Source organism: Xenopus laevis, chromosome 2L (genome assembly GCF_017654675.1).
Source record: "Xenopus laevis strain J_2021 chromosome 2L, Xenopus_laevis_v10.1, whole genome shotgun sequence".
Lineage (NCBI taxonomy): Eukaryota > Metazoa > Chordata > Amphibia > Anura > Pipidae > Xenopus > Xenopus laevis.
This window is the reverse complement of record NC_054373.1, coordinates 120,650,101-120,672,387: the sequence shown is the minus strand read 5'-3', so window position 1 is coordinate 120,672,387 and position 22,287 is coordinate 120,650,101. Positions and strand designations below refer to the sequence as shown.

Here is a 22,287-nt window from a genome sequence, read left to right as displayed (position 1 = left end):
TAGAGAAAATCTATAACTATAGGGATAAAGGATATTCAGAAAGACAGCATGGATTTCAGCCATTTCATCTGTCCATTTCACAGTCTGCTCTTTGCCCTCCTGATCTATCAGCAAAACAAATACAAGTCTCCCCTGAGTGAACAGATTGGGTAATGGAAGCAAATAAGATTCATGGCCAAAATCCAGAATTCATTTCTGTTTGGGATGTATTTTGTTTCTTGTATAGAGGATTTGTTTTCCTTTACATTAGAAACGGCCAGGAATAAGTGAAAGGTTTGCACAGGCTCCTTCCCAGCACTTTGCTCTCAGGGCAGGAATTCCCTGACTTCCCTTGCAAGCTGCTGCTTGAACTGTTGACTTCTTTTTCCTTTATAAACTGCCCAGGAGAGAACAGGAGCTCAGCATTCAAAAACACAGCACCATGGCTGGCCAGACATGTCTGCTTATTCTTATTGCTTTACCCGCTGTCCTCCTCCAACAAGCTACAAATGGTAAGTAACAGCAAGGTCCAGCTGGGATCTGTGTACTTTATTTGATCTCTGTAATGCATTTTAATGGTATAGAGAAGATACCAAATTCATTGCTTATCTTATGTTTTCCACATGTATTCCATGTTGGATTTAAAAGTTAGAAATTAAGAGGGAATCTCTACCAGGCAAAGCCCTGTAGCCCTGTAAATACACTTTTTACAAACAAATATAAGTTTATAATGTATTGTATTGCTTTGTAAAACTTCAGATTTAGTAAATTGAGATTGTACTGTCTGCATATAAAAGGTTTCTATACCTTTAAGTCATCTTATAGAATTCTGTACCAAGATATATGCTAGTGTACCATGTAATGGTCAGATGCACTTCTAGAAGAAAAGGTGTTATATAATAATGTTTAATTAGACCATCAGTAAATAACCCCATCAGTAAATAACCCAAGTAGTAGTCTGATTGCCATTTTGAGGTAGGAGGATAGCTCGAAATCTGTGACTTAGTTATGTCACATTTTTATTTCACTGAAATTCAGAACAAAGTGTAAATAATTTAAATCCAATAAAGTATGAAATACGTTTTAAACCAGCATGGTAGAATGATCAAGCAGGCAGGTATATACAAGCAACTTGGGAATAATTAAACAATTTTCAGTCAGTTACTTGCTAATATTTACCAGTGTTTAAACTCAAGTTATAGTGGTATTCACTAACAAACATTCCTAGTATTTATCCTGGTTCAGGATATTGCTGGAGCAAAGAATATATGGTGTGTGCTTAATTAATGAAAAGACTATGCATTTTTAGTATTTCAGTATTAACTTGTTGGTGAGATACTGACAGCTTTTTTTTAAAAGGGCAACTCTGGTTGGTGCAGCAACCTTTACCCTATCTCTAGTATTGCTGGTTTTGGCATATTTGCACAAAACTGATATCTCAAAGGGCATGAGATCTTCATACTAGTCTAGGAGACCCCCAACAACTAAAAGTGTGAGCAAGAAGATACTGAGCATGCTGTGACATGATACGAATACAGGTGAGGTAATGAGTGCAGCCTAAGTAATGATATACTTGAAATGGCACTACAACTCTCACTCAAATAAGTTGGGGCTGGATGTTACACTGAGAGTCATGTCAAGTGGTCATTTAAAAATGATAGAGCTGGTCAATGTGTGTGAGTACTGACACCCCCACAGGCTCATTGTGATTGTCTCCTTTCTGTAACATTTAGTTAATTGCTTATATTCACTTAAAAGAGGGCATCACAGAACTGTTTATAGGGGTAGTTCGCCTTCAAATTAACTTAAAGTATGATGTAGACAGTAATATTCTAAGACAATTTGCAACTGGTTTTCATTTTTTATTATTTGTGGTTTTTGAGTTATTTAGCTTTTTATTCGGCAGCTCTCCAGTTTGTAATTTCAGCAATCTGGTTGCTAGGGTCCCAATAACTCTAGCAACCATGCATTGATTTGAATAAGAGACTGGAATATGAAAAGGAGAGGCCGGAATAGAAATTGAAGTAATAAAAAGTTGCAATAACAATAAGGGGCACATTTACCTAGGGTCAAAGTAAAATCCTTCTTTGAATATCGAAGTCGAAGGATTTTGCGCTATTCCTACGATCGAACAATCAAAGGAATAATCGTTCGATGGAACGATTAAATCCTTCGAAAGAACGATTCGAAGGATTTTAATCCATCGATCGAAGGATATTCCATGTTAGGAAGCCTTCCCCATAGGCTAACATTGGCCTCGGTAGGTTTTAGGTGGCGAACTAGGGGGTCGAAGAATTTTTTAAAGAGACAGTACTTTGACTATCGAATGGTCGAATAGTCGAATGATTTTTAGTTCGATTCGAAGTCGAAGGTCGAAGTAGCCCATTCGATGGTCGAAGTAGCCATATTCGACCATTCGAAATTCGAACTATTTTTCCTCTATTCCTTCACTCGAACTAAGTAAATGGGCCCCTAAATGTGTTGCCGTACAGAGCATTTGTTTTTAGATGGGGTCAGTGATAAGATACAGGAAGAAGGCAAGTAATTCAAAAACTATAAAAAAAAAAGAAAGAAAGAAGATTAATTGAAAAGTTGCATAGAATTATAACATACTAAAAGTTAACTTAAAGATAAACTGCCCCCTTCGACCATCGAATTGGCTACTTCGACCTTCGACTACGACTTCGACTTTGAATCGAACGTTTTGAACTAAAAATCGTTTGACTATTCGACCATTCGATAGTAAAGTACTGTCCCTTTAAAAAAAACTTCGACCCCCTACTTCGCCAAGTAAAACCTACCGAGGTGCAATGTTAGCCTATGGGGAAGGTCCCCATAGGCTTTCTAACAATTTTTTGGTCGTAGAAAAATCGAATCATTCAATTCGTAGGATTTAATCGTTCGATCGCGGTAAATCCTTCAACTTCGATATTCGAAGTCGAAGGATTTAACTTCGACAGTCGAATATCGAGGGTTAATTAACACTCGATATTCGACCCTAGGTAAATGTGCCCCAAAGTGTGCTCTGGGCTGCTGTTGAGAAGCTAAGATTAGGGGTTGTTGGAAACTATCAAAACATAATCTGAAAGTGAGGTTTATTACAACGTATCGGCTCCTACAATGCGGTCTTCAGGAAGACGGCTCGAGTGTAGGAGCCGAAACGTCGTAATAAACAACCATTTTTTTGCACTAATACAAGTCCTGTGAGTGCGGTTTATTTTCTGTTTTTTTATATTCATATATAACCAGCACGCAGGCAGTTGGTAATCTAGATATATGTATTTATGATTTATTTTATTTAATACATATAATAATTAAATTGCTAGAAATGCCCCACACCAACAATCACTACAATAATATTGTCACCATTTACAGTTTTTTTGAAGCATGGCAACGCACATAACATACTGCGGGCAAAACGAGCGAATTCAGGCTTTGAAGAATTTAAAAAAGGTAACCTGGAAAGGGAATGTTATGAAGAGCGCTGCTCATTCGAGGAAGCACGAGAAGTCTTCGAGAATGAAGATAAAACCGTGAGAACAAATTGCATAGCTCTGTAAAATTATGTTTAATAGGAATATTGATTTAACTTCAGACAAATGTACATGTAAGCACCTTGATCATTTAATCATATCATCCCTATTGGTGCCTTGCGGAATCATCATCATTTATAGATATATATATATATATATATATATACTGTTACATCTTGATATGGAGCATTACTGTTTATTAACATCTGATTAAACAGAAATAGAAGTAAATTAACCCCAATAAACATTCAATAAATGAACTTAAAACCCTAAGTGCCAATAAATTTTAACTCGATGAACTAGTAAATGCATGAATTGTTCATTACAACCAATTAGTTATATCAATACATCATAAATTAATTTGTGCCTTAGGTAAAAATTCATATTCGTGCTAATATCAGTTAATTCCAAACTAACAATTATTACGGTTAGCGATGGACGAATCTGTCCCATTTCGCTTTGCCGAGAAATTTGCGAAAAGGGGAAAAATTTGCAAACAGCATTGAAGTCAATGGGCATTAAAATTATTATCATAATAATATACTTTTTTAGTAGTATGTGCTATTGGGTAATCCTAAATATAACATTTCCATTTGAAAAAAAATGAGGGCCGTCCCCTGGGATCTTAGGATTCACGGTGCACACAAACAAACCATACATGTTAGGTCACATGAGCCAATTAAAGGGGTTGTTCACCTTCCAAACACTTTTTTCAGTTCAGCTGTTTTCAGATAGTTCCCCAGAAATAAAGACTTTTCAAATACTTTCCATTATTTATTTTTTACTGTTTTTCCAAAATCTAAGTTTAAATTTTAATGTCCCTGACTCTGGTGTTTGAATCTGGCAGCTCAGTAATTCAGGCGCAGACTAAACTGTTACAATTTTGCAACATTGAGCTGATACATTTCTCAGCAACATCTCTGGAACATTAGCAACTATTGTATCAATTCTAACGGCTGCCTGTAATTAAACTCAGCAATTCTTCTCAGCAGTGACATAGATGAGAAATGTATCAACTAAATGTATCCATTTAGATCAGTTTAAAGGGTCAACTTAAAGGGTCAACGACCCCCCTCCCAGAGCTGCTTTAGAAGTTGAAAAATGACACTTTACACTTCAATATTACAAAAACAGTGACGCATAGAAAATAGAAAGTAATTGGAAAAAGTCGTTATTTCTGGTGATCTATCTGAAAACTACTAGTTGTTTGAATGTGAACCACCCCTTTAACAGGCAGAGTTCTGTCTTTCGCTACCAAAATTCTTCCTGTTACAGTTAATTCCAAACTACCAATTATTCTAGTTAGTGATGGATGAATCTGTCCCATTTCGCTTTGCCGAGAAATTCGCAAAACACTGAAAAAAATTGCGAAACACGAAAAATTTGCAAAACACATTGAAGTCAATGGGCATCAAAATTATTATGACGCGTGACAATTTTGAAATTTTCAGGGCGAAATCAGGAAATTCACCGCAAATTCATGCCTGGCAAATAAATTCGTCCATCACTAATTATGGTGCAAGTGCTTCATAAAGGAATTCACTGTAAAATATCAATCAATTTAAATGTATGCTTACTAGGGATGCACTGAACCCACTATTTTGGATTCGGACAAATCCCCGAATCCATCTTGGAAGGTTTGGCCGAACACCAAACCAAATCAGAATCCTAATTTGCATATGCAAATTAAGGGCAGGAAAGGGAAAAAGTGGAAAAAAATGGTTTACTTCCTTGTTTTGTTACAAAAGGTCACGTGAAATGCCGCCCTCCCCACAGTTTGCATATGCAAATTCGGATTCGGATTCCATTTGACCAGGCACAAGGATTCGGCCGAATCCGAACCCTGCTGAAAAAGGCCAAATCTTGGCCGAATCCCGAACGGAATCCTGGATTCGGTGCATCCCTAATGCTTACAACTATTCATTCGAAGGAAAGTTGAGAAAAGGAAATTGTATAGAAGGTTGAGCTGTCCGATTGCTGCTGTCTGAATTTTGTTCTGCTGTATCTAGACAATTGTCTTGAGAAAGCTTACGCAAAACGCTCATTGGCAGAACCTTCATTTTGGTTTTAAACTTTTTCTTTCATTGTCCCAAAATACAAACAAAATTCCTTCAGCGCTTAAATTGTGAAATCTTCAACTGGTGTAAAGAATCTTGATTGCAGCTGCCCTTCACTGGTCCCCTCTGCTGGACTCTCCAATACAAAACAAATCTCTGTAGGGAAGCGCAAAAATGGGTACTATGGTGCAGTACCCTTAAATTTGTATATTAAAAAAGGGCCAAGTGCAACACACTGTGCTGTGTTAATTAGTTATGTAAAACTTGTTTGAAAAAGTGCCATGTGCTGTAAACCCTTCAGGTAAGTTAGACCAAGGATGGTAAATCAGCCCATCTCTGGTAAATTTGCCTACTCACCAGATTTTCAAAGTATGTACACATCAAGTAAACTGGGGATGACTTCATGGTGTCCTTGAGTATTCACGTAATGTTCATGAAAAGAAGAAATATATGATAGTGCAGACGTATTTATTTAAAATGAATGTGCCCCAGCAACAGGTTATACTCCCAAGATAACATGAAATCGAAAACCTTGTACAATTAAAACTGCTCCTGATCCTTAACGCATTTCACGTGGAGCACCATGCTTTTCTCTATACAATTTCCTTTTCTCAACTTTCATTCGAATGATTTGTAAGCATTCACTCAAATAGCACAATAAACTTGGCTGATTTTGGCCCTTTATAATCTGTAGCCAGTGTCATCACTGCTATCAGTCACTGCAAACATGGATGAATTCACTCAAACACACGTGTGTTAGTTTTCCCCTTTTCACTGACAGCAAACAGGAATATTATTGGCAATCTCTCCTCTGAGAATATGCAAAGTGTGGCAACAAATAAGAGAATTACATTGTCTTACATTTTGAGCATTTAAATAGTCTGTGAATCTTACGTTTTTCTGAGGTTTACATTTATCTACCAATGATGATGTTAACTTTTTAAAAAACTTGTACTTTTTGTTTAACAGAGAGAATTCTGGAACAAGTATTATGGTAAGAAAATCTACCTTTTCTACTCAATCTGATTTTAGTTTCATAGTGTAGTTGATGTCATATTTTACATAACAATATCTTTTGCTTCCACACTTCTTCCTGTTACAGTTAGAGTTGTAGTATTTCTGGTCAGGTGATCTCTGAGGCAACACACAGACCATCACGAAATGGTGGCTCGAGACAAGAGATGTAAAAGGGCAATATTTACTTAAATATATATTTATATATTGCTTAATATGTTTCCTAAATATTTATTTTGGGGGTAAAATTTTCCTTTAAGGTGAGCTTGCCACATGTATATCCTAAACATCTGTTATACAATATGGGGCCTAGAAATGAGATTTGAAAAAAAATCCAAGCACAGTTTGTATCATTAGTCACTGACTCGCTGCTCACCAGTGATGCTTTTTGCAGCTGTCCTAAAATACTTCTCACTGGAATACTTCATTGCGACACTTTCTGAAACATGAACTACAGAATAGAAATACTGTACTCTATTATTCACTGTATGTGTTTATGTGTTTATGTGTTTGTAGATGATGATCAGTGTAAATCAAATCCTTGTCAGTATGGTGGATCATGTAAAGATGGGATCAATGAATACACGTGCTTCTGCAATCCTGGTTTTGAGGGCAAAAACTGCGAAACAGGTAATTTAATTTAATACTTAATGCTTGTAAGAGACTTGTTGGGGGTTGTTCTTTGCTGGTCTCTCTTCTATATTCTAGAAAGAACTATATTGGAAAAAGCTGGTTATACGAAAACATGACCTCATTTGAGTATAATTTGTCTTGCAACATGCGCTGTGATATAATGTAATTGTGTTTTCAGAACATTTTAGTTCCTTTTTCAAGCTGAATATAATGAAGCTGTGGTCTTCTCTGATGTATATGCATATTAAAACATTCAGCTCACAGATCAAACGGCCAACAAAAAGTAATGTCCATCTCTGTGTGAGGTTTTAACAAAGTCATATACACGGGGACATGCAAGGGACAGCCAGGTAATGTAATTGTGCAAATTCTCTATCTCTGGCTCTAAGATTTGTCTGCCATTAGGAAGAACAGCTGATAAGTGTCACATGGATACAATGCCAATTCGGAGATAAAGAAATAGACAGCCCTCTATATGAGTTATACCCTTAAAGGATAAAAGTTTTTTTTCATATTTACTAAGTGCCTTCGATTGATACTGCTGCCAACAGTTTAGTTCATCACTAATAAAAAAGTGACCTGTGCTGATACTTAAAGTTCAAGTGCTTTGAAAAATAATTAAAAGTGGTATAACACTTTACAATTTTTGATTCTTTCAAACAGTGACTTAAAACTTATTATACTCCCGAACTAAGCCCGAATGATAAATCACTCAATTCATTGGTTGAAATAAATTACTGTTCCCAAATAAATAAAGGATTAAAACTAAACTTGGATATGCAGATATGCAATTATTTACTAACCAGCCTTATATTGTGACATTTATAAATTTAAAGTCTTTGTTCGCACAGCTTATGCATGTGGACTTCAGCAGGTTTTATGTTCCCAGTTTACTATGAACTCCATAGAGTATTTCCTTTAAAGGAGAAGGAAAGCTACGGAGGCATTTTATTGCCAATAGATAAGCTGCAATAGTGCAAGCTAGAATGCTATATTTATTCTGTAGAATATTTTACCATACCTGAGTAAAAAGCTCTAGACACTCTCTGTTTGTTTAGAATAGGAGGTGCAGTATTAACATGGTGTGACGTCACTTCCTGCCTGAGTCTCTCCCTGCTCTGGGCTCAGATTACAGTAGAGAAGGGAGGGGTGGGGGAGAGGAGCAAACTGAGCATGCTCTTGCCCAGGGCAATGAGGTTTAAGCTGAAGGCAGGAAGTCTGATACAGAAGTCCATGTGTACACAATAGAAGGAAAGAAATGCAGTGTTTCTTTTGACAGGGGACTCAGATCAGCATTACTTTGGGGGTTTACTGGTATATTTAGATGGACCTTTCTGATAAGGCTTACTTAGTTTTAACCTTTCCTTCTCCTTTAATACCAACCTAGACAACTGTTGCAAAAATTATTACTTACTAGGCTCTAGCAGTAGGCCTTTGCCTCATGGCTTTTTAGAAGTTCAATAAAGGAACTTGCCCTGCTAATAAAACAATTTCTTCTTTGCCTCTTCCAGTAAAACTACAATTGTGCTCCTTAAACAATGGCGACTGTGATCAGTTTTGCAAAGTAGTGGATCGATTTATTGTATGTTCCTGTACAAATGGATATGTACTGGGAGAAAATGGTAAATCCTGTATTCCAACCGGTAAGAAGGGAAGACTTCCCCCTGTTTTATACACAAGGCAATTGCACAATATTTATTCATTTACAAAAATAATGACCATTGTCTTTGTACCTGAAAAATGTGAAATTGTTTAAAAGACAGTTTTTTTTAAAGTAGTTTGATTTCTGTGCTTATATAAAATATTTTTTCATTCTCTTACACAATAGTTGTTAATTCATACTTTTTTTCAGTTTTTATAGATATGTATGTTAAGCTGACCATATACAGTTAGAAACACATGTTTCGGAACCATGCCAAATCGATAGCAATAGATGGCATGGGAGCCTGAGTAAGGACACAATTGGTGAATTTTTTTTTAAGGTACAGTCATATGGAAAAGTTTGGGAACCCCTCTCAGCCTACATAATAATTTACTCAAAAAAGTTAACAGTGGTATGTCTTTCATTTCCAGGAACATCTGAGTACTGGGGGATTTCTGAACAAAGATTTTTAGTGAAGCAATATCCAGTCGTATGAAATTAAATCAAATGTGAAAAACTGGCTGTGCAAAAATTTGGGTACCCTTGTAATTTTGCTAATTTAAATGCATGTAACTGCTCAATACTGATTACTGGCAACACCAAATTGGTTGGATTAGCTCGTTAAGCGTTGAACTTTATAGGCAGGTGTGTCCAATCATGAGAAAAGGCATTTAAGGTGGCTAATTGCAAGTTGTGATTCTGTTTGACTCTCCTCTGAAAAGTGACAGCATGGGATCCTCAAAGCAACTCACAAACAGCTATCTCAGAGGTTTAAACTGTCCATTTCAACTGTAAGAAATGAATTTAAGGAAATGGAAGGCACAGTTGCTGTAAAACCCAGGTCTGGCAGGCCAAGAAAAATACAGGGGTGACATATGCGAAGGATTGTGAGAATGGTTACAGACAAACCAAAGATCACCTCCAAAGACCTGCAAGATGGTGTATCTGTACATCGTTCTACAATTCAGCACAATTTGCACAAAGAACATCTGTATGGCAGGGTGATGAGAAAGAAGCCATTTCTGCACTCATGCCCCAAACAGAGTCACTTGTTGTATGCAAAAGCTCATTTAGATAAGCCACAGTCATTTTGGAACAAAGTGCTTTGGACTGATGAGACAAAAATTTAGTTTTGTGGTCATAACAAAAAGCAGTTTGCATGGCGGAAGAAGAACACCGCATTCCAAGAAAAACACCTGCTACCTACTGTCAAAGTTCCATCATGCTGTGGGGCTATGTAGCTAGTTCAGGGACTGGGGCCCTTTTTAAAGTCAAGGGTCAGATGAATTCAACCCAATATCAACCAAATTTTAAGGATAATGCTCAAGCATCAGGCACAAAGTTGAAGTTACGCAGGGGTTGGATATTCCAACAAGACAATGACACTAAACACACTTTGAAATCTACAAAGGCATTTATGCAGAGGGATAAGTACAACATTCTGGAATGACCGTCAAAGTCTCCCAACTTGAATATCATCGAAAATCTATGGGATGATTTGCAGCAGGCTGTCCATGCTCGGCAGCCATTAAATTTAACTGAACTGGAGAAATTTTGTACGAACTAATGGTCAAAAACACCGCCATCCAGAATCCAGACACTCATCAAAGGTAGTATTGATGTAATATCTCTGTTGGGGTGCCCAAATTTATGCACCTGTCTAATTTTGTTATGATGCATATTGTATATTTTCTGTTAATCCAATAAACTTTATGTCACTGCTGAAATACTACTGTTTCCATAAGGCATGTTATATATTAAAAGGAAGTTGCTACTTTGAAAGCTCAGCCAATGATAAACAAAACTCCAAAGAATTAAGAGGGGTTCCCAAACTTTTTCATATGACTGTAAATTGCTGATAAATGCCATAAATTCTACCTACCACTTAATAAGAAGTAGTAAGCTTAAAAACATATTCAGTGTGGAGGTATGTGATTGCCTTTTGTTTGTCTGTTTTTTCATTCCTTCTCTGTATTGACAGACAAATATTCCTGTGGAAGAAGACATATGCGTAGAGAAAAGAGGGCAGCAGAAATACTTAAGAATGATACGGAAAGCCATACGGACAATCAGAGTGAAGTGAAACTTAACCAAACTGACACTCTGCTGGAAAGTAATGTAACAAGAAATAATATATTTGATGAGAATGAGCCAAATGTTAGGATTGTGGGTGGAAGAGACTGTGACCCTGGTGAATGCCCTTGGCAAGTAAGTCCTAGCTCCTCACAATAATTTGCCCCTATAAATGATCCTATGCAAAGATAAAAATGCTATTGATTTATTTTATACATTTTCATGGTGGGAGGCCTTCCTGAATACATTTGGTAAATTGCATTAAAACATTTATTTGTATAGTTGTTCTTATTTCTGCCAATGACTTTCAGTGGTTGTTTTAATTACTTGACACCTCATCATAATTGTCTCCTTAATATAGTGGCCTATTCATTGCTAGGTGAGGCAATTTTGTTTTAGCAAACAAAGACACTATCCATTGTCCATATCCCTGCCAAATACCCAAGGACATGGGATTTGCTATAGTTAAGCCCCTGGGTGCAAACTAGTGATGACCCACACCCGACACTAACCCGCCTTGCTCCAGCCGCGCCCGCCCGCACCCGCAGTCCTTTTATAGACCCTGCCCCACCGATGACGTCACAATGACGTCACAAAAGGGGCGGGCGAGCAGACGCGAGACTATAAAACCGGTAGTCGGAAGCCGACATTTGAAGGTGGTGGGCTGGGGGGGGGGCAGAAGAAGAGCTCAACCCACACCCGCCCACCCCCCACGAGGAGCAGTGCGAGGCCGACCCAAACCCCGCGGGTATCGGGTCGCCCCCCACATCACTAGTGCAAACCCAAAACTGGTAAGGTTTGAGCTCTCTAGATCTCATGTATTGATACTTTAAACATTTGCCACAAATCAGTAGTTAGTAAATAAATTCCAATGTGTAGATAAACTGTGTACATAATTGAATATATAGCTAACAGCAGTATTTAAGAAAAAAACACGATATGCAAATGCCTCTCTTTTATGTTTGTGTAGGCCCTGTTGGTGGATGATGAAAATGAGGGATTTTGTGGGGGGACCATTTTGTCTCGAGAGTTGATACTCACTGCAGCTCACTGCATCAACCAGACCAAATCTATGAAAGTAGTGGTTGGTAAGTAATTTTCCTCTGTCTTCTGAAAATGCTGCCGCCAGGATAAAATGGACACTGACCATTGAGTGTTCGGTGAACATTTTGCCCTGTTTTGTCTCCTAGCTTGCGGTCTCCTGTGGGATCAAAATATTTTCTGCAGTGTCTTTTAAAGACTCAAAATAAAGGCATGTGACTATACTTCCTCTTTAGTAATAGCACATGAGCCATACTAATGGAATTAGGTCTGTGTTCCATTAATTTTTTTAATGTGAAAATGCCCCCTTTAACAAGAGGAGTATCTGTGTTCACTGTATGCAAAGCTTAGAGAGAACATTAAACTGAATGTGACATAGGACGGGCATTTGCATAAAATCTCATTTTTGATTATAGCTGCCATATCCCCCACAGTGGCACAGCTATTCATGCCAGCTTTGTTCTTGCTGATAGTTGCTAGTTCCTTGAGTCAAATGCAATTTTTCCCCTTTCCTAGTACCAGCACAGCTTACTGTATATTGCTTTATACTAAAGGTTAGCATTGTTCCATACACTAACATGGCAAAAGACATAAAGACAATAACCACTGTTGGTGGACTATGTGTGGGATATCAGTTCCTCTTTAAGTAACTCACCCCAGATCTCCGATCTCCTTGTTTTACAGGGGGTACAGTATTATTGAGCCCCAGAATTACTGTAAGACTGAAAGTAAGTTTTTAGAGCAATGAGAAAGCCACAAGGAAACTGCTAGTTTAGATGTATCTACGGAAAATTAGAATTAGTATGCTACATATACATGTCACTATGGATCTGCATGAAGTTTTCACCCCATGATCTACTCCTTTATACACTCATACTCAAACTCCTGCACACAGGATTTGCCCCTTTGCCTCTATTGGGTGCACTCAGACCCAAGGGTACAGGTACAAGTGAAATACCTCCTGTAGCTACTGCACTGCCGAAATAGTAATTGTTTACAGGCTTTTACAAGACTTGTGCAGTTAAACAAAACAATCAAATAATTACTTTTAACTTTGACTCTGATAGTAATTTAGTGCTTTTAACGGTAATGATTTGGATTTTAACCTGGATATAATTGTGTTTGCAATTTAACAGGGGCGCTAAATACAAAAAAGACTGAAGGCGCTGTCCATAATGTTGAAAAAATATCCATACACCCTCGATTTGTAAAGTTAACCTATGATTATGACATGGCTGTGATAAAATTAAAGCAAGCCATTAACTTCACTGAGAACATTATTCCCGCTTGTATCCCCGAACCTGAGTTTGCTGAACAAGTTTTGATGAATGAACCAGATGCCATGGTTAGCGGATTTGGGCGGTTACAGGAGCGTGGACGTCAAGCCTCATATCTTCAGATGCTCCAAGTCCCGTATATCAAAAGGCACCGCTGTAAAGAGTCCAGCACCTTCGCAATCACAGATAATATGTTCTGCGCAGGCTTTGATACTGAAGTGAAAGATGCCTGTCAGGGAGATAGCGGGGGGCCACATGTCACCCCATTTAAAGGAACTTATTTTGTGACTGGCATAGTTAGTTGGGGGGAGGGATGTGCTCGAAAGGGCAAATTTGGGGTTTATACAAAAGTATCCAAGTTAAATAGATTTCTTAAATCAGTTCTGAAGAAATACCCGTTATAAAGTGATTCCCCACTTGGTTTAGATATTTAAAAGCAAACAAATCCTTTCACTCGACTTTTTCATATTAAAAAAAAATATATACATATATATATAGATATCTATATCTATATATATATATATATATATATATATATATATATATATATATATATATATATATACATATTCCAGCAGCCAATGTGGCTAAGGGTATTATGCATAATGATTCTGTATAAAGGTATCATGCCCTTGCAATACAGCTACAATGAACTTGTCCAATGAGTTTTGGTCTTGCTTTTGGGGATGCTAGCTCTTCAATAGTGAATAGATACAAACATGCAGCATCAGCTTGGGGTTTGTGTAAGGGAACTGGGATTTCTTCTTTAGACACAGCAACAAATAACATCTGTACCCCGGCGGATTTGCAACACTTCACACATCCATTCATGCAACTCTCCCAAGTAACACCTGTTTCTAGGAGTTGCATGACACATTGGATAATCCTATCACAGTAACTACACAGAATCAACTCCTCTGTATATCTCAGAAATCACCTCTCTGAAGAGTTACAACGTGCCATTGTGATTGGATTAGTAGAAGAGTTTGTATGCCGAGAACTTCCCACAACAGTCAGTTGAACTGAAGAAGCTGCTCGGATGAGTAGTGAACAGTCTTCAATGATTACTCAGCAAGTCTAGTTGTTTTAGATTAACCTATACTAGATAAAGCAACAAATAACCTTATACATTATTTAAAATCCAAGCATTTCAACGATCACTCTTTCACCATCATGAGAACAACCGTTTCTACACAACTGAAAAGTTTACTAGAATTGGATGTTAACTGATAAAATCAAATGTGTCTGTTCCATAGTAAGTAATCAAATATGAAGTAGTGGTTGGATTATCACTTAATGGTCATTAAAGAGCTAGCTGTGTCTTTTCAACCATGTCTGCATTAATATTATTAACCAGTAGAAGCAAATGATGCACTTTAGTATCCAAAAAGAAATCCATGCATTTTAGCTGAACAGAAATTAATTAAGATAAGGAGTGCTGCACATATGGGCATTTAGGAAAGTATTTGTTAAGCTTAGCCATGTAAATGTTATGTTCAAAATCAATTTTTTTTAATCTACATTGCACTTCAGTTCTTTTTAGAGGGAATGGAAAAAAGGTCACAATCCATGTGTACTCAGTGTTAACTAAACATTTGATGTAGTTAAATGTTTAACCAAAAAGATATTAAGTAATGCAAGTTACAGGAAAGAAATGTACAAAAATAACAATTTCCCAAAACACTATAGCCCCTGGACATGAGAATGCGGTTATACGTTTTCAACAATCTTTAAATCAACCCATCGAAACAATTAAAGGGTTTTGCATACATATAAATATAACATGTTTGTCAAGGATAGACATGGTGTTCATCAATGCTGCTATGGTACCCTTTACAGGCAAAGCCACCTACTTGCCTAGGAGAATATCAGATCATGCCCTGCTGCAATTGCAATTACAATTCCCATACAATCTACATACTGTCAAGTGGTACACAACAGGGATGCTCCCTGTCCCCCTGCTTTTCTCACTTGCCATAGAACCATTCTCCCAAGCAGTAAGATTACACCTGTTGATACAGAGCTTTAAGGTAGCAGGAGTCTGCGACAAAATACAGCTGTACGCAGACAATACCCTCGTCTATTTGGGGGACAGGGGCCCATCACAACCAAATCAACTCTCTTCCTGGTGGTCGGGCAAAGTCAGAATGAGTCCTCAATAGCATGTCCCTACCAAATCACCAACAAGTTCACGTACATGGAGTCTCAAGTATCTCTTCCTATTTTGCAGTTCAAGGTACTCAATGTGGACCCACTGTTGCAATGGGTACAAGATAAACGCAAAGCTTGGAGTTTGATACCAGTGGGCCCAACAGGCGAAATCTATTTAATTAAAATGTTTATACTTCCAAAGCTGCTATACACACTTTTGCATTCCCCAGTATACATACCTAAAGCAGTATTCTCCAATATCAACACGCTGTTTAACAAATTCATATGGGGAACCTCAAGGGCCAGTTTGCGCCTCATAACCTTATAGAGACCAAGAGATGATGGGGGTATGGCTTTCCCGGAAATTTATCTATATTACCTGGCAGCCCAGCTTACACATATCTCCCCTATGATGCACCAGGAAATATTCCCACCACTGTACAGTTTATGGGTATCAGCTACGACCTATGCAGAATCCCCATGGCAGGCCATCCTAGTTAAAAAAATCCAGCAAGAATATCTTGCCACTGGTCATACTGCAAGCAAAAATCTTACACCTAGCACACAAATCAATTCAGTACAAAGACTACTTGCCACAGACACATATCTGGGGCAATGGAAAATTCCCGTGTTTGGTCTCACTAAATCCTCCAAGAATCTGGTGTACGTTGAACTTCACTACCCTAGAGGATTAACCAAAAAAGGTGAAGGAAGCCTCAAAAGCAGATCTTTGCTGCAATTACATTTATTAAGTTGTGCCACCACATGTTTTGGGCCACAAGCCCTTTCTCAAGTGTACAAAGCACATGCACAATCAAATACAAATAGCTTAAGTCTGTAGAGAACCCTCCCCTTGCATAGTGTCCATTGGTCCATGCAAAATCCATAGGCGGAGTTTCTTGTTAACTGTTCATTGTTCAGAAAAAAGGGAGATACTTCTCAGTGTATATTTAGAGACTACCCCCATACAACACTTAAGTCCCCAGAACTACCCACACGGGCCTTCCAAATGGTGTAGTACTGAAAAGAACTTCACTACCCTAGAGGATGACCAGCCAATCCAGCAGGAAGAATATAAAGCTCTCTAATTCACATAGTGAATACCTTACGAGAGCCTGCTCAAAAAAGTAAGCTGCCCACCATGTAAGCTAAGTTAATGCATAAGCCATTGTACAGGGATTCCACTATTCCCTCCAGGGAAGCATGGGAGGGGGACATTTAGGCAATCACAGATGACCACTGGGAATGGGCTCTGGCTACACCACTATCATCATGTCCTTCAGGCACAGACTGCTGCAACTGCACCTGATTCATATAACTCACTATACAGTTCAGAAACAATAGGGCAGATTTACTAAAGGGCTAGGTGGCTAACTCTAGGGTCATTTTGCCAGAAATCCCATCCGCAGGAACACTGCCAATTTACTGACAGGTGTAGGTGACAATTCGCTAGCAAACCGGACTGTCGCTAGAGTTCATTCTCACTCTATCGCCAGGCGACTTTTCACTCTGGCAAACGGTTGTTACTCCACAAAAGTGTGAATTTTACTGAACGTTACCTTTCGCCAGAATTGACTACGCCACCTCAGACCAGGTGAACTGCTAAAATGAAGCTAGATCTTCCTCAATCTTATGTCAGTTACATCATATCCTGTCTGCCGGAAATGATTAAAGTTGTAAAACTGCAATACTGGAAAGGTCTTTAATGCACAAGAAAGGTCAAATGAGCAAATATACCCAAAGCTGGCATTGCTGGACTGAAGGCTCCCATACAGAAATCCTATCCCCCTGGGTGGCATTTAAAATGCATACAAGGTACTATTGGTAGAAAATGTAATTAACAGGTCCTCAATGCAGTAAAAACCCATGTATATAAAACCTGTTCGCACTTGTCATTTAAGTTCCAGTTGAACAGCAGGACCCACATTTGCAGAACACTTTACAAAAAAACAATTGAAATTTGAGATAAACGGGTCAATACAACTAATGGCTCTATACAATTAAATCTTGGGGATCAATTGCTAACAGCAGGCAATTTCAAAAACAGACACAAGTTGATATATTTCTGCATTTTGCACCCTGTCCCACATCAGTACCTGTGAGTTCTAGTCTAGTCCTCTAGAATGAACATTCCACATGAATACACAGTTGCCTGCATTGATCAGCACTGTATTCATGAGAGGTGGGCGCAGGGATGCATGTAGGAATACTCTTCCCACACATACAGATTCACAAGTTATGTAAATTCCATGAGAGGCAACTCCAGTATTGTGTATCTTTTCCAACTGGCGATTTACTTTACTTTTGGTGGGAAAGCATTTGCCTGAAGGAATTGCTGCAAATGGGGCCCTGTAGTTACTTCCTGTCCTATGACCTGCCCCGCCAGCTGTGCTCTCCGCATCTTGCTCTGGATTTTTAATAAAGTGCTTACTGTATAGTAACAATGTGGTGCAAATTAGCTCAAGAAGTTGTGTCCAGATCATCTTAAATTGCCTCCATTTCTCATGTAAAATAATACTGTTTATGCCAAAATGATGACAAACAAACATTTCCTATAGTCTAGGATTCCCTGCTGGTGAAGACATGCCATGATGTCTCATATAGTCTATTAAGAAAATCAGTAGTTTTCAAACTGAAAAAATGCACTAAAAAATGACTGCACCTGGAGTGAAATGTACACTCATTTTCATGCTTTTCTCTGCAGATGGAATCCATGTGCTGTAACATAAGCCTTAAATATGAACAATGTGTGTGTGTGTATATATATATATATATATATATATATATATATATATATATTCGCTTTATCTTATTACTGTGCCTTTAAAAGAGACTGGTAAATAGGACAAGAGACCTTGAGCACATCACAGGAAATAGATCAATAGTGCAAACATACAGAGGTCATTCCAAAAACGTACATTGAACAAATATACTGGCATGTGAGGTTCATTTTAGGGCAAGTTTAAGGTTATTTTCCCCACAAACAGACACATTGTACATAATGTATAAGATAGTACATGCAGTAAGCTACATCAAAGCCAGAAACTCAAAATAACACAAAATATTGAATGAATTGGAGAAGAAAATAGATTCCCTTTAATTATCCAATAATAATTATATCCACTAGATCGGTGCTGCCCAGCTTCTGTACTACAGAGGGCCGGAATTTTTCTAATCTACATGGCGGAGGGCCGATAATGGAAGCCAGTGTTAGCCACTCACTGTTTTAGACCACACCCAGTTTAAACCACACCCATGTTACCACAAAACCATGTCCACATTAATAGCACACCAAAAAACCAAATGGTTGGTGCTCACTGCAGGAATATCACTCATATGTGAGAAAAGTTAAATCATATTAAGACATACTCTTAAATCCATATACCTCCCCCCTGTGGATAACACAGTACCCCCCAGAACAAATACCAGGCTTATGTTTCACAGGCAGAGCAGGGCACACACAGGGACCATAGGGAAGGCAGAGTATGGCACACCCAAGGAGAATAGGGCAGGCAGATTATGGCACACACAGAAAACATAGGGCAGAGTACGGCACACACAGGGAGCATAGGGTGGGCAGAGTATGGCACACACAGGGAGCATAAGGCAGAACAGTGCAGGAGACAGAGAAACCCATCAGGACCACTGTGAGATCTACTACATACAGTGACACATTACTGGTGCCCCATAAACATTTTGTATAAAGTGTGAACAGGTGAACAATGTGGGCAGTTTCAGTCTAGGTCTCAGGTGTGAACAGTACAGGTCTTTAGGGTGTAAACAATAGAGGTGTTCCAGGTGTGAACAATACAGGGGGGATTACAGTCTGAATTTGAGGTTTAAACAATGTAGGGGCCACTTACTCTCTGTAGTGATACCTATTAAAGCTTCCACATGGTAAACAGACACAGCAGGCAGACTTTCATGTGGAGTGCCAAACAAGGGGGGCCGCAGGCTTCATGCCAGTTGGACAGCCCTACAGTAGATTAAAGCAGAGGTCTGACGTCAGTAGACGTAGATGATTATAGAGAGAAAAAAGGTACCCGGCTTCAACCACAAATGTTTACCCGAAAACCAAAGTTCTAATAGTTTTGCCAAATAACCACCCAATTCGAAGTGATTCTAAATTAAATTTGTAATACCACAAATTATCCCACCTTAATGGGTAGAAGGACACGTAAATAAATAATAAAGTGCTATTTAAAGTGCAGTGCTACAATCAATCAATGAATTCATTGGCTAATAAAAGAATCGGAGGCATTTAGTACCCTTATGCATTGGTAGAAATTAAATAATAGCTAGTATATAAAGGAATTCATTAGAAATTCATTTAGTGCCTTAATAAGATTCTAGTAATGTAAAGTGCAATTCTAATACATAAATAAATAAAGTAAATAAATTAAGTAAATTGGTAGTTAATAAATAATGAAATAATTTGGTGACCAATGGAATCAGATAAATTAAAAACTGCTCAAATTCATCTAGTAATAGCAAGCAAAATGAAATTCAGAATGGTGGAGTTGTCACAAAAGCTACTGCCTACGATTTTCTATCCCTGGGACACCACAAAGAGGAGGAAGGCAGGGTAACTGGAACTGTGGTCTCGTAAATTAGCTATGCCCTGGTTTGATAGAGAGCTGAATTAACCTCAAAAACCACAAATCCTCGGCCCCATAGAAACAGGATATAGATTGCATGATATATAGCATGATAGAGATTGAAACTGAATTGAGCAGTTCGCTGCTAATCAACCACCCCGCATACAAATATAGGCTAATAAGTTAAAAACGCTTTAAGCTATGTTATAAAACTGAATAATTATTTTATTGAATTCATTGATTGTAGCACTGCACTTTAAATAGCACTTTATTATTTATTTAAGTATGCTTCTACCCATTAAGGTGGGATAATTTGTGATATTACAAATTTAATTTAGAATCACTTAGAATAGTGTGGTTATTTGGCAAAACTATTAGAACTTTGGTTTTAGGGTGACCAATAGTGGTTGATAACTTGGTTGAAGCGGGGTACCTTCTTTCTCTCTATAATCATCTACAAAATATTGAATCTTAATGTGTACAAAGGTGTACCTTCAGGATACATAAAGTTTCCTTTCTGCAAGAAATTTAATCTAAAGAATTCTGCTTATCGCAAATATTTTAATGTATGAATTGGTGGTGCAGTACATGTGTGATCACATAATTCATCTAAGCAAGTAGCATCAATGGACAATAAGGGCAATGACGTACAGATTTCAGGCATAGTTCTAATGTGTTTATTTTAGTAGTATTTAGTATTATGAATAGCAATTATATATGGTTTGGGGTAATTTTGGCCCTGTATATTTGAACTAGCAATGAATGTGGCTGTAGCATATGAACTAGCTACACACTTTTCACTGATTTAAAATAAGTGGTTTTAAACTTATATGGACATACATATAATAATGCATCTTTGTAAACCAGAACTCCTATATGCATACATTTCCTCGGGTACATGAAGAAACTGGCACAAAGCTATTAAAAAGCCCTTCTTTACTAACACAACTGAGATTGTTTGTGTTTGACCATATACATAGTTGCATAGTTAAAGGAAAACTGATGTTTTTACTAAAGATGTACAGCAGAAATGTTGTACATTATGTTTTGGGCTTTTGTACCAGCCCAAAGACACCACAACCCTTTCATATTAAAGATCATTGTCTCCAAAGATGATCCTTTCATCTTTACTGCTGATTTACTGCACATGCACTGTACTGTTGAATGTAGGGACCAACACACAAGCTACTGCATATATATGAAATATCATATATAAATGTCAATATGAGGCCAATTAGTAAATAAGCTTAGCTACTTAATAGTCGCTCAAAGCACACTTAGCATGTGCATGTCACTGACATTCATAACAAAATGGGGAAACTCCTGGGACATTCTGAACCTTTAGACTGGTTCATTTAATTCAGTATATACAATATGGCATTTCTAGCCATATTAATTTTTAGGGTTTAGTTTTCCTTTAAGTTGGGTTGAAAAAAGACAAAAGTTCATCCACTGCAAAAAAATCCCAGTGCACATATATGCACATATTTATACTGATCTATCTATATATATTGATATATATATATCTATATCTACCAATATCTACTAATTGTAGAGTTTAGTATCACATTAGCCTTTGATATTATGCTTGTCCAAGAAATCATCCAAGCTCCTTTTAAATGCATTAATACAATCAGCCATCACAACATCCCCTGGCAGAGCATTCCACAACCTCACTGTCCTCACCATGAAGAACCACCTACGCTGCTTCAAGTTTTCCCTCATTCCACTGGCATTGCACCAGTCAGCTCTGGCTGAATTGATATTTTATCCATGGAATATTTCCTTCAGTGCATTTTGTCCATCATTAAAAATATATTGGTGCTTTATATAAATATAAAAATAATAAAGTTATTTGATTAACCGGCAAATGTATGATGTCTTTTGGTGTGTTATTATTATAAGTATTATTTTTTTTTTTAATACACCAAAAAATGTCTTGCGTTTGGTGTAAAATCAAAAAAACTTATAATAGCAATTATGCTTATAGTTATAAAGCACCAACAATTATAATTATTTACAACATAACAAATATCATCAGTATTATGGTTATCATCATCATCATATATTCTAGATATAGATTCAGATTCAGAACGAGACCAAACTTTTATGGCAAGATCCAGGTAAATGGATCATTTTGTAGACATAAAATAATCTTTAAAATCATTCCTGAAACTATCCCTCCACACTGTACCAATAGAACTTAAGTCGTTGCTCTTATTGTTTACGTTCTAGTAAACTCTGAACTTTGAACTTTACATTTTTGTTATTTGCTAACTCTTTGCACAG

The 22,287-nt window shown here is 37.6% G+C and overlaps 1 protein-coding gene across 1 annotated transcript; it reads left to right on the top strand.

Annotated features, from left to right (window-relative positions):
• Window positions 1-257: 257 nt before the first annotated feature.
• On the top strand, window positions 258-13,906 carry f10.L (coagulation factor 10 L homeolog). Its single transcript, NM_001089692.1, is given in 8 exon segments — window positions 258-491; window positions 3,355-3,512; window positions 6,539-6,563; window positions 7,100-7,213; window positions 8,728-8,859; window positions 10,840-11,066; window positions 11,902-12,019; window positions 13,109-13,906. Coding segments are annotated over 8 exon segments (1,389 nt in total). The 5' UTR covers window positions 258-421; the 3' UTR covers window positions 13,654-13,906.
• The last annotated feature ends 8,381 nt before the right edge of the window (window positions 13,907-22,287 follow it).